Genomic DNA, 13972 nt, shown 5'->3' with positions numbered 1-13972 from the left:
GGCGTTCAACCTTAATCCTCGTCTCCCTTCCCCTACCGTATAACCCACTTCCACATAACTCGTTTTTTTTTTTTTTTTATGATTTGCCTAAATATCTGACCTGGGATGGAATGGTGCCTCCTTCCAAACCGTGTTACTCATTAATGTGAAGCGCACCTATTTTGGACATCTGTTAACAGCGTGTGAGGCGCTGGTTTACCTGCTGCCCATAAAGGCAGCTGCCATTTTAACCCCCCCCATTGTCCTGTCCTCCACAATGCCTCCAGGCTCCTCTTCCACACATTTTGTCTCCATTTTTTATTTTACGTATAGGCTTTCTTTAGCTTCTCTGTTGCTTTTTCTTCCTTTCTCTTTTTGGTTTCAGCATCCCAGAGTCCCTTTTGTGTTCTCGGTCTTCATCCCATCCTACGCATAACCCCTGTATCTCCCATTCTTTCACCAGCTTTCCAAATGCCTGTGCCTGCTCACAAATCCTAGACATGAGAAGTAAGGGGGAAGAGCAGTCACCATCTTCCCTGACAGGTTTCAGTCACGTTGGTGCTGGGGACAGCCCTTTTTCCAGGGGTACCCTTGCTGTCACTGCCAATGGCAGACAGAACATTGTGACTGAGGGCAATCTGAGGCTTCAGTTCTGTTTTAAATAATGGGAATCAGGAGTTTTGATTGTGGTTCAAACATGGAAGTTTGATTACAGAAAATTTTAATTTGTGCCCAGTATGACAGAGCTAAAGTTGAAAGCTGGCCCTTTTGGTATTGAGGGTAATTTCAAAAAGAGAGAGTGTCTGTTGTACCTTACCTTATCTCTATCTAGGAGGGAGACGAGACTAAAGCTGCTGATTTTATTTCCTTCTCTGCCTTCACGCTCTTTCTATGGCCTGTGCAGTAGCTTTCTTTTAGCCTTTCCTATAGTCACCGATTCCATCTACCAGGATAATTCCCAGTCATTGTAGAGGAAAATCTGGTATGCTTTTTGTAGGTTGTCCCTGTTGAAATTGTTACAGTCTGTCCTTTCAGATTGTACTTTTTCTTATGATCCTTTCCAATGAATCATAGCAGATCCAGTTATAGAGATGATACTTCCATGCTTGCTAAAAATAAAAACTAACCCTAAATTTTGGAACAAGATATTTGCTCTTTAAGAGCCAGGTCAGTGATAATTTTGTGGATGGGGTCCTTAAATTAACATATTAGGTGAACAATTTTTCTATTAGTCTTATCTCTTCCGCAAATTCTAACTTGACATTTTAAAATGATCCCTTAGCCAAATAGAAAAGTACTTCTGGTAAGTCAGCATATGGTAAAGAATATCCTAGAATCACTTCACAAATATGCCAAGCTTGTGTTCTGCAACTGTTAGGCAGGTTTTTTCTCCTTCTGATTTTTTTATGGGAAGAAAATCTGTTAATATATGAAGGTACTGAAAGATAAAGTAAAAATCCAGTGGATTTAATCAGCTCATCATCTTTTCTTTACCTTAAGGATATCTATGTGTTAAATAAATTAATGGCAATAAAATTACTCAGTATTTCTGGGCAGAGGAATTTTATCAGTAGATACTAGCTATTTATTTTTGTAGCAATGCAGGTCATACTGAAAGATTATCTTTCAGCCTCCTGTGGATGCTTAAAACTTGTTTTCTTACAGTCAGTGGAAAAAATATGGAGGTTTACCTTGTGAATTGTGTTGTTGCGTGTAAGTTAATGAGCTGTTGTTGCTTCTAAATAATTGTCATGCTATGGGCTTGGTAGCCATGTGAATGAGTTTTGTATTTTTGTGTGCCGTCCCTTGGGTCACTCGTGAGAATAATATGATATTTCTCAGGGATGAAAACTGTAAATACAGAAAATTTATTTGAATTATTTTAGGAAGGAAGGGATCACATCTCTGACAGCTAGAATATGCCAGCCATTTTGAGAAAGACAAACACACACACACACACACACGGCAGAAGTGGTTCAGTTTTATAAGGATTGCAGTCTCTGTCATACTGGACACGTGCTTGACATGTGAATAGTAATCAGCAGTGCTGCACTAGCTGTGGGGCTTATTATTCATTTCTCAATTTAATTAGGTTGTTATTTGATTTGTAAGTATCGAGTGTGTATGTTGGACTTCCCAGGTAATTGTGAGCTGTAGGCATGAATAATAGGATGTCTTTAAAGAAAGAAACAGGTGAGGATGTCTGTCATACTGATTCTGTTTATTTGAGGTGTGAAATACTGAGAATCAAAATTGGTTAAGAAAACCTACTTTGATTTACATTCCAACAAGATTTGGGCCGTAATTTAAAATCTTTGGTTCAGGGAGGGGGCAGGAGGGTTGAAACACACAAAATGTGAGAAGACGTGTTTTCTCTATAGTTACATTAGTAGAAATCTCTCCTATATTTCAAGATGTATTGTTAAATTACCTCATATCAGACAGCAATTAAACTGTGCATCATTATACGTAGTGGTAGAAGACAGGCCAAACATTGGGGAAAATAAAATATTTCTTCACATAGCGGGCTATGTGAGAAATAGCTGTGCAGTACTATCAGGAAAAGACTCAAACCTTTCAGAGTTGTCATCTGGTAGCTTTCACGTATTTAACAGACAAAGAATGCATACAATAAGAAACATACATCATTTCAATATAGGGCCTAGTAATTCTCCTGCATGCAAGTTTGCAAATTCTTTTCCATTCATAAAGAGGGGAGTGCGTAGCACAAAAATGAGGTAACACTTTAAATTTTCTGAAAACACAGGGCGAGCATGAAATTCTCACGGTGGCTTTCTGAACTACCGTAAAGAAACTCTCTCTGCTTTATTGTAATTGAGGTGAAAAAAGCATGAAGAATTTTTCCAAGATGGCGTGAATCCCACCAATTATGTTAGGATTAGAACCAGTAATTTTGTCAGACTTCAAGTGGCAGAATAAAATCTGGTGGCTTGAATTGCTTGTTACCACCCCTGGATGCCTGCCCCTCTGCTGACACATTGCTGCCCCTGAGGCAGAGACTGATTCCAAAACCATTGCAGTTTTCAGCCAGTATATTACAGTCAGTTGAAATTAATATCTGTTAACATTAATAAACTTGGTTAAACATTGTGTGGATTCAGGAATACACTGATAACCAGATCAGGTGTCCCTGCCTTGAAAGTGGCAACAGCCATCAGAGAGAAAACTGGGTAAGGTGAGGGTGGTAACAGTTTCAGCTGTTATGTTTTAATCTGCTGCTGAGTCTGCCAGAGCCCCTGTTTCTCAATCCTTTGTCTAAAACATTAGACCAGCTACTGAAAGGTTGTGCTATTAAACCAGTGCCCCAGTTCAATGCATTTCTTGCAGGCAAGTCCCTCTGAAAAGTGATCATCATCTAAGAGAAACCACCCACATTTTCTGGAGTAATTAATTAAGAAAGTTAAAAGCCATCAGGTGTTCTCTCCAGTTAAGCAGATTTCAGCTGGAACTTGCTGGTGAAAAGGAATGTATGTTTCAAATGAGATGAATGTATTAAGCACAAAAGAATCTGGATGGGATAAACAGAAGGCAAATATGTTAAATTCTGAATGCATTTTAAAAGTGGCTTAAGACTCAGACTGAGAGAATGAAAACCAAAGTATGTTGTTATTTTCTTTATTTTTAACCTGAATTATTCTCTGTAATTTAAGATGAGTGGACAAAAGACTCTTACAAATTGAAAGCATCAAAAAAGAGAGAGAGCTATCCCATTCCCTTGGGCTAAACAGACTTCCGTGCTGATTGCAATACAGACAGATTTGGTTCTTCAGTTAGTTCTAGATGGGGATGTATTCTTACCTCAGATGAAGGACATTATACTTCAACTGTGATAGTGTGCCTGCTTCTACTTCAATGCTCAATATGTGCAGTATATTCCTGTGCATCGGTAGGTTATTTCACAGAGACTGGTAAACACTATTTTTTTTCCTATGTTAATTATGTTCAAGATCCTGAAGTGCTGAAATGAGTTTTGATCTGAGTGAGTATAGGGCCGAGCCCTTTCTTGTGTAGATGTATGGGTGGAAGACGTAAGTGATGTGAATTTTCGTAACTGCCCTACAATTGCAGTGCTCATTTTAAGTGACTGATGTGTGGTCTTTCTATGTGAAATCAAAAGAACTTGTGTGTGCTCTCCTTGCTTACTCATATGTTTCTGGTGGCTTCATTCACTTAACCTTAATAATGTGAGCAGGATTTGATTCTGTATTGATTCTATGTGTAATATAGAATGTAAATATGTGATCTAGGTCTGAACTAACACAACTGTGTTTTTCAAAGGAGCAATGTATTGTTCATACCCTCTTTGCTTATTGCTTATCAGGTTTACTAGAAAGCAGTACAAGGCTAAAACCTCATGAAGCTCAAAGCTACAGAAAGAAGGCATTGTGGGTTTCCTGGGTCTCCATTATTGTCACACTGGCTCTTGCAGTGGCTGCTTTCAGTGAGTATTGGGAATATTTTAAATCTTCACACCTCTTCCCTTTTTTTTTTTTTTCCTTTTGGTCTCTCAGAATTTCTCTCTTTGTGGAAGCTTTCTCATGTTTTTTTTCTTCACAACTGCTAAAGAGGTTTCTCTATAGACTGCCTGTGCCTGCATGGTGCTTATAAATTAGTAAAACTGTTGGTTTTTTTCTGCAGAGGATAGGGTTGTTGAAGGTCGGAGAAAGAAACAGGAGATGTTGATTCCTGCTAGCATTTATGCATGTGGAACTGTTCATTTTACAAAATAGTGTAAAAATCATTATGCAGTGGATTGCATTTAACCAAAGAGGTCAAATATGACAAGTCTTAATCCACCTGGGATTTGTAGTGGGAATGCTGTAATAAAGAATAGTGAATCGTAAGGAAGAAATATATATCTGTATTACACTGACAGATACCCTAACACAATGCTAATCTGGAGGAGAAATACCAGTCTCTTTTTAAGTCAGTGTTTTTCTTTAAGTTTCAAGACATTTGTCTAGTTTACACAAAGAATTTGAAAAAAAACCAACAAACCCAACCCCCACTTTTATATGGAAAAAATGAAATATTTTTTTTATTTAAAAACAGGAAAAAATACTACATAGTGTAAATAAAGATATATTTTAGTTTAGTGCAAATTTGTAAAATAGCAGCTTTCTATCTTGGTCAATTAAGTAACACTGTGTTACTGTAAGGACAAAAAGAAATGTGGAATCTGGAAGAAAATCTTTGCAGTGGCACATTCTCTGTTTAAAAGAAGGAAAAACCAGAACTGACTGGATTTACGTGTTTATGTAAACAAAAGGAAAGCTCTGTCTAGGAGACAAGACATCTAAGATGTCTCAAAACATCATTCTTCAGCTTGATAAAAACAGACTTGCCTTATTTTTCTTTTTTTTTTGAAGCCACAGCAGCATGTGTTTTGTTATTCTAATCTGCAGTGTACGACCTGCTGCTGGAAGTTGGTGTCAGCTCCCAGGAGAGATTATTAGAATCTGGCCAAATGGTCTCTGAAAACTCAACATATATTACTCGGAGCAATTTATATAGAAACACAGGTACACTAACTTGATTCAGAAAGGAGAGAAAGGGAAGGAACACTTAAAAGCAGAATCTAACACTGTAAAGAATTTGAATGTTAACAAGAAAGCTGGACATCTGAGTTTCCATTTTGTTCTGCTTCATAAAAATGCAATAGTCTGTCTTCGCTACTAAAGCAATATGGAAGTAAATACTGTGTTATAAAATAACCTTGTTACCTATTAACAATATAATTTTAGGGGATATTGAGAAAGGGCTTAATTTTATTTTACATTTTAATTTGTCAGAGTTACAAGACATAAGTGTAATATGGATAACTAAAACACTCAATTTCTTTTAAAAGGGTCTTTTTAAACATTTTGTAGTACTAGTTAGGTTATCTGAAAGCTTTTATTTTCTATTTTCCTTGTGGCACTCTGGTCGTGTTTAGAAACCCTACCAATAAAAAACAGCAGAGAAGGTAGTCCCTGCCAGGATATACTGTGACTGCATACTCAGTTGCAGTGGATAGAAATGGAACTACTGAAATCAGCTGTTAGTAGTAGACTAATTGCATGTTTTTAGAATGTATCTTTCCTTGTGGTTTGAAGAGGCTAAATTTATGAAGAATAAAAGAGGAATCAGCACACAGGTACATCTTAAATCTATATAATCTCTTAGTAGACAGCTGACAGTTAACTTATGTGCCACAAAAGCATTGCTGGGGCTTTTGATATGCTCAGTATCAAAACTTCTAATCTTTGAGGAAAATACAGTGATTCTTCTAGAATTTCTTGCCCCCCCCCCCTCCATTTCAGAAGTTCTGCTCAGTTTATCATCTCACATGGGCTGCTCTCTTCCTGTGTGCTGTCCTTTTAGCAGGTTCCTCTAGCCAATCCATGAGTTGGGAGACATGCCAGGTGACCAGAGTTTGCTGCCTGTTTGATGTAAATGACTAGTTGTCACTTCGGGGTGTCTGACACTGCCAATTCTTTGCAAACACCTGCTATTTAAAGCATCCTGTTTCTGTTTTACTTCTTGTCTGTAATGGTAAATTGTTAGCAATACAGCCCTGATGTTCCATTTCAGTGAAAAATGGGGACCTGCTGTGCTAATTGTCAGGCTACGCTGACTGTGTTCTCGCTACTCTTTCTGATCCCCCTATATATTCTTTCTGTAAGTTTCTGTTTTATCTTCTTATAGGCTTCAAAATACTTTCTTGCAAGTGTGTCTTACAGTGCTGCTTTTGCAGCAGCACATGATATAATAAAGATAACAGGCCAGGATGTTACTTGATAACTGTAGTTGAAGAAATGGAGGATATGGAGAGTAAGAAAAATACTGAGGGGGGTGATACCAGTGTGCATGGTCTGTGGGGAGAGCGGGGAAGTAATTCAGGAGCCTCCTTTTCCAATCAGGTGTTTGTAACTAGACTTCCTTTCCTTTTTTTATGGTCTGCCCCCTCCCCTGAGTGCTGCAGCTTGGTCACAATCCTTCCTTACAAGACCGGTCTGGTTGCTTCCAAAGCTATATTTTTCTGGCATTAGCGTAAGTTGGAATGGTATGATATGTTTTCTTTTGGTGGGCTTATGATAATGACCCAGCTGAACCCTGATCTTCTTTCACTTGGTAATGTTGAAAGAGATTGATAAATCTTACATTGATCTGAATTCATAAAGTAGTTTCTTTATTAGGTAATGATCTGTGCATATGAGGTGTGAGATCCATTGATCTGAACTTCGTGTGTTAGACTTATTATTAAAGGGACCTGTCTATGGTGTATTATAAAGGTGTATAAATTCAAATTATGATATACCTATATACAGGTGTATTTGCTACATAACAGGTGTATGGTATGCATTCTCTCTGGGATGGGCTGTTTTGTGGCCTGAAATACCGTAATGCAGAAGATGAAGTGCTGACTTACACATCAAAAAGTGTTTGGTCTCTTTAGGTTTGGAAATCTAAACTAGGCTAGGCTGGATATGGAGCAGAACGGCTGCTTAGGGGAAAATGAAATTGTCATCTTTTATTCACTAATATTGAGAAGTAGGACTTGGACCATAAAATCAGCTTTTCCCCTTAGCTGAAAGAACAGATCTCTTACTATGCAGTACTTAATACACTTAATTTTACTACAGAAATGCTGTACTTGTAAAAGACCATTTGGAAGCTTCAGCTGCTGTCTCTAAATGCAGCTCATGCACTGTGTGGTAATGATCATGGTCTCACTGGCATCGAGTTCTGTTGAAGGTGTTGCTCTGCAGCATGTAGTTGCACAAGGCTTCAGTAAAATCTTTATAGACTTAAATTTGTAAGATTCTTGAGGTCAGTGGAGGCCTGTGGTATCATCTTTAGTGGCTGAAAGTTAGGGTCTCTTAGAATCAGTGATGCATATTCTGACATTTGTGGTTTTGCGCAGTACTTTTATGGTCAGATACTGAGCAATGCCTGATGAGTAAGTTCATTTCACTTTTCATTTTGATGCTGCCTGAAATATGCATGCTTGTAGAATTCTCATCAAGAGTGGATTTACGTTTTCTTAAATATATAGTAATAAACTGAGACTGGGCATGGTAAGAATTACTAAAATGAACATTAATTTATTCCTTAGCACCCCAAGTAAGTACTGGAATAATAATTTTAATATAATTGTTTCTGGCTTACAATAATATAAGAAAAGAATGATAACATAATATGAGCATCTTTTTTTGCAACATACATATGTGTAGTATAAAGCTGCAGTCTAAATCATTTCATAATAACAACTGTAATTTCTATAGCTGCAGTATTGTAGGTTCATACTGAGTCTTGCTGCAAAATCATAATAGAGGATGAGGGACCATTACAGGTGGTATGGAACTTCGGATTTTCTTGACATTTACGTTAGTAAAACATAATTTTTAAATACACAAATACAGCTTTTCTGTTGTAGTTTAATTTCTGCTCAAGAAGCTAATCTCTGATAATAATGTCAAAGTAGAAAACAGACTCATTCTATCTGGTATTTCTTGTCCGGTGTAGACTTGTGATTCACAGAAAGTAGCCTGTTCATTCATCTTCCTGATCTGATTAGCTAAAATTGTTTCACAGTGAATAGAGTAGTCATATCAATGTATCAAAACAATGTATAGACCAAATTCTGCACTAAAAGCTCTCTTTGTAGTCAGAGATTGGGTAAAGATTTAGAATGTATGCCTTTGTAAATGTAAGCTTTGTAAAGGGCTTTCATGAGGCAGCCGTCGAGATGGAACTTGCAGACAGCCTGTCCCAGTGTGGTCAGAGCACGCCTGAATAGGCCCTGCATGCTAAAGCGTCACGGGAAGACTTGACCCTGGGCTATTTGCAAAATGCTGGGAAATAGCAGGCAGATTGTGAAATCTGTCATCATGGTTGCTTTAGAGATCACTCCTTCTAGATCACCGCAGACATATTTATGGTTTAGCCTTGTAGAAATAACTGAAAACTTGATTGCAACTAATAGGTCTATGATTTGAGGTCCTATCCTGGTAAGTGTTTAGTCTCTTGTAAATATGCACTGTTATTTTGAGAGGGTGAATTCTATTATTCTGTATAGCATTTCAGATGGAAACTTGTTAGATACAATTCTGTAAGTGGGAATATTTTATAGGATCAGCTATTGGCCCATGCCTAAGATATTACAAGTAAATGCAAAGAAACTGACATTCTGATTTTGGATACAAAATCATTTGTGTTTCAAAATGAATTACTGAAAAATAATTCATTAAAGCGAGCTTCCACATACTGGGATGAGAGAGGCATTTTGTTTGAAATGCATGGTCCATACACTTAGGAATTTCAGGATAGAGATTGCTTTCAGATTAAAGCTTCATGCCAGTTCAGACTCTAACAGACGGATTCAAATGCCAACAAACCTTAGAAAGTATGGATCCAGGTCCACTTTCTTCACTGGAATGACTAAATTGAGCCATAAAAATCTCATTTTGGTTAGCTGTAGGAAATGACTGCTGATTCTCCTCCCCTATTATGGTACTCCAGTGCACTGCAAATGGAGTTATATGGTACAAACATAGAGCAATTGAAGGTATTATTCTCTGGATGCTCAGATGTGAATGTATTGATGTCATCTGTCACTCCTCATCTCAGGCATATTACTCAGACAGCTGAGTTAGGGAGTGACTACATTAATTTATTGATGAATGTATCATTTTCCCAGTGACCCATTCCTATTGCTTGAAAAATTAAATATATGTGGGCTTTCCCTTATGTTGGCACAGTACTTAGTATACCCTGGGCACAGCTGTGAATAAGAATACTGCTACTAATAAAGAATGTAGGTGAATGTTCATGGTTCTGAGGCTCTTTGCTTTGGATATCCCATTCAGCATTCTATAAAGGTCATGGAATTTCAGGGAAATGATGGGCATTCAGAACTCAGGCCTGTTTTAGAGTGTCTCAGCTGGGTACCTAAACAGAATTCTCCGGGATCACTGACCACATAAAAAGTCTTGTCTTTGTGTTTTTCTCTTCCAGGAGCTGTACAGAATTGCATTTCTCACTCATAAAGACCTGAGAGGTTTTTTTTTTTTTTTTTTTTTTTTTTGCAGTAGAGGACATTACATTTATTCAGAGAGTTACATTTCAAGTCACAGTACCATGCAGACACTTAAAACCAAGTAAAGGCTAAGTACAGCATGGAACTGCTGTGTGATAGTATGCAGATCCCTCATTTTGCATATTTCTCAGGGCATTTAATTACATCAGTTACAAAAAGACAGATGCTTCAGGGCTGTAGTCTCACAGAAGTGTTAATGAAATATAGAGCTTAAATTCCCAAGGTAGAGTTCTGATATTGGTGACACTTGTGCAACCCTATGATCCTCATTATAGTTGCATCACTACAATTGAAAGCAGAGTTTGGTCCTAACCATGTTATATGCAAGATCTAAAGGACAAAAAAATCTATTGCCTGTGCAGCACTGGCAAAAGATAGCCTTCTGTGTAGGTCAGTCTGTACTTAGTAAGAGCAAAATGCAATTTTCATTCACTGAAAATGAAGTGAGAGGCCAGTAAGGACTGGTCTTTTTTTAGGTGTACAAAACTCTAAGTGACTTTCTTGGGAGGAGAAAATAGCATATGGATGTCAAGCTCAAGACTGATAGCTGTTGAACAGAAGTATAGGTCTAAAATCTGCAGTGCTTCACACATCATGAAATCTTTTCCTTAGTTGGCAGGCAAAATGATGATAGAAGTCTGTGAAATCTAGAACAGGCTGTGTAATGATCTCTGTCTATGTATTTGAACAGTAAACAATTTAAAAAAATATTGTTGCTGTGGTGGAAGTTTATTAAAACAACTGAGTTTGTGTTTAAATGCTAACCTTGGAAACATATGAGCCTGTTGTATTTTTGCATTAGAAAATTGCGACTTAATCGTTCCTTGTGGTAAGTAGTGATTCCTTCCTCATGAAAGAAGATCATCCCAAAGAATTTTGAAATTAAAATATGATGCTGATATTGAGGGAAAAATAGCACTATAACATCATTTCATGAAGAATGAGGAACTCACAAGTATGTTAAATCTACACTATTTAGTGTAAAATCATAATCACAGTTCTTTCCTCAGTTATTTTTGCTTTCTGAGATTGTGGGGTTTTTTTGTGCAAAAGTCAGAAATGAGTTTGTAGATCAGTAAGAACTGTAATGCCCTTTAAATGAATTAACATCTATATTATATTACGTAATTGATACCATACAAAATATACATTATATACATATTCTAATATATGTTATATTTATTTTATATCAAGAGATTATAGACACTCAGAATTTGGTCTTCAGTTTTGCGATCAGATCTGTGCTAGGATTCCTTTAAAGGCAACTTTGTGTTTGATGATTCAGAGGTTCCAACTATGTAGTAAGATACAATATACAAATAAGTAAGGTAAATAACTAGGCAATGGTAAGTAATTGGCTGGTGTCATGGATCCTACTCATATCCCAGACAGAATTATACTGTGCCATTAGAGATCGATGTAGGTAGAGGCTGAATTTTGCGTATGGGAAAAGAAGAACTGAACACTTAATGGGGAGGGTTTTAGGCATGCCACTTGGCTATAACTGGGTTGTGTGGGAATGATGTGCCCTGCAGCCATCCCTAGCCTGTAATGGATTGAAAATGTGTATCTTGGCTAAAAGTAGACAAAAATAGTTAGAAAAGGAAGGAATATGAGGTTTATTGCATGTGATTGGTATTAACTATTGTACATAAAAAACTGTTTGACTTTTTCTGTACAAAATTGAGTTTAAATGATCCTCTAGTTAGAAGTCTGAATTGCTGCTCTCACTTTATTTGGTATATCACATAGGTTAGTGGTTATACAGCTGCTCTTTGAAGGAACATCACTGCAGTTTTAGAAGTCAAATGTATTTTCAATGAATTGATGTAGTATCAGTTCCACAAAGTAGTACCTCAGTTGTTGCAGGCTCACCTCTTGTGCAAAGGCACAAATGTGTTAACAGATTTCTTTATGAATGCCTGATGCACCAGCAGAATTTGATTTTCATAGATCGTGAGATAATTTCTCTACTCTTCCAATTTAAAAATGTGCTTCTTTGCTTATTGGTAAAGATGAACTTGTAGTTCTTTGTATCTGGAACTGAAAATCAAGGTTAATGAAAGAAAATGGATGTTTAATATTCATTGTACAGTATCACTTAATTATTTGAAGTCTGTGAGGTTGTAAATTACCACTGAATTTGAAAAAACTTCTCATGCAGCAGTGAAAGTGATGAAAATAAGAATGCAGCTTTCTTTTCCTTAGGTTTTCTTTACTTCTGCCAGAAATTTTAAAATATTCATGTGTTTTAACTTTGTAGACAACAAAATGTAAATAACGAAATGTAAACTTGTACCTGATTTATTTTTTTTAATAACATTTATAACTGTTTTGCTTTACTGGGGAGGTTGATAGTGCTTGGTGTTTACTTCTTGGCACTTATTCTCTGATTTTTCAGTAACAGTGTTTGAGTTCCTTTCGCTGAAAGTTGAAACTTGTTAGATTTTTATACTTTTTCAGTACAGAATTCTATTTGCAGATGACTCATCTTGTTTTGGTATGCCTGCACTGTAGGAGGAACTTGATGACAGTGAAATAATTGCATAAATAATATCTGCTGTTTTACAAGGCTATATAGCTCCCAGCAGATCTATACCATGTTGTGGTAGAGCGTAATTTTGGTTGCTGACACACGTGCTTCCCTGTTGCCAACTCTGGTGAAGCAATGGTAGTGCTAGATGAGAAATAGGAGCATCGAAGAGTCTGTGGATATATACAGAGTGGTAGCGGAGAAAATCTGTTATAACAGAGGGTGATGTTCTTTGAATAGGTAGCACTGCCCTTCTGAAGTTAATATCCCAGTATTAACTGAAGGGCTCTCTTGTTTCTGAAAATACCACCAGCAAGACCATAAAACTTAGGTCCTAGATACTCCTATTTGTTACGTGCTATGACACTCTTAGAAAAAGGAAGTTAATACTGATTGATTTTGATAAATTAAGCTACTATTTCATTTGAAAAAAAAATTTATTGTTGTAGGTGATAAGCTGTAATAGAACCCCAATATGCTCTGTTAAACAGCTGTGCTTGTCCACTGTAGTGGTATGCATTTCTGGTGCATTGTGAAACAATGTGTGTGTGTGGTTTGATCAATCCATTATTGTACTTTACTGAAAATATTACACAAATATTAGTCTAAAATAAAAATAGGTAAAAAATACTGTGGGCTTGGGTCATTTGGTGGTTTTTTGGTGTTTTTTTTTTTTTTTTTTTTTTTTTTGTTGAGGGGTGGTTACTTGGATTATAAGAATCTACAGTTTCTCTGATCTCTATTTTGCATTTGTAGATTTTGATATCCTGTCAAGCAACTGTAGTGTCAGTTGGCCAAGTCTTTCAGGTTGAAAGATTGGAAAACTCTGACACATTATATTAAAAGAGTAGTACAACATGGTTCAATTAGTTTTGTTCAAATAAGAATTATCATAACTCTTTGGTAAAGACTGGAACCCAAAGTCTGGAGGTTGGTGAAGGCAAGATAATTTTTAATAGACACTAACCTTCATTTGCAAACCAGCCTTCTCCAGACAAAACCATAAAGAGCTCTTAGCTTTTATGTGTGACCCATTACCATTCTTTTTTTCTCTGGATGTGCAGAAAAAGGGACAGACAAGCTTAGCTTCAGAGTTAGAAGAAGCAGATTAGTCAGTGCTTTGTGAAAGAAGAGTGACCAGAAATAACCAGCTGGTATTTTTGCTAGACAGAAAAACTGCAGAGGAAGGGGGTTAGTCTGACAAATACCATAAAAATAGTTAGACAAGAGGCATCTGCCTTCCAGGAACTTTTGCAGAGTAAGTGGCTTTTGGTACTTGCGCCACAAACTCTGCCTTTCTGGAGAGATCTTTGGGCTATTTTGATGCTACTGAGAAAATGAGTAACATCTACTGCAGA

The 13972-nt window shown here is 36.9% G+C and overlaps 1 protein-coding gene across 1 annotated transcript in view; it reads left to right on the top strand.

The window, feature by feature from the left end:
* Positions 1-2848: 2848 nt before the first annotated feature.
* Positions 2849-13972, top strand: part of TMEM163 (transmembrane protein 163) — a 97893-nt gene continuing 86769 nt past the window's right edge. Inside the window, exons 1-3 of the mRNA XM_035897885.1 lie at positions 2849-2853; positions 3834-3886; positions 4322-4441. Of these exons, the coding sequence (XP_035753778.1) occupies positions 2849-2853; positions 3834-3886; positions 4322-4441 (178 nt within the window). The remainder of the gene's footprint in view (positions 2854-3833; positions 3887-4321; positions 4442-13972) is intronic.

The sequence above is a fragment of the Egretta garzetta genome, unplaced genomic scaffold (genome assembly GCF_000687185.1).
Source record: "Egretta garzetta isolate BGI_Z169 unplaced genomic scaffold, ASM68718v1 scaffold197, whole genome shotgun sequence".
Classification (NCBI taxonomy): Eukaryota; Metazoa; Chordata; class Aves; order Pelecaniformes; family Ardeidae; genus Egretta; species Egretta garzetta.
The sequence above is the reverse complement of the archived record's forward strand: the minus strand, read 5'-3'. Positions and strand labels throughout refer to the sequence as shown.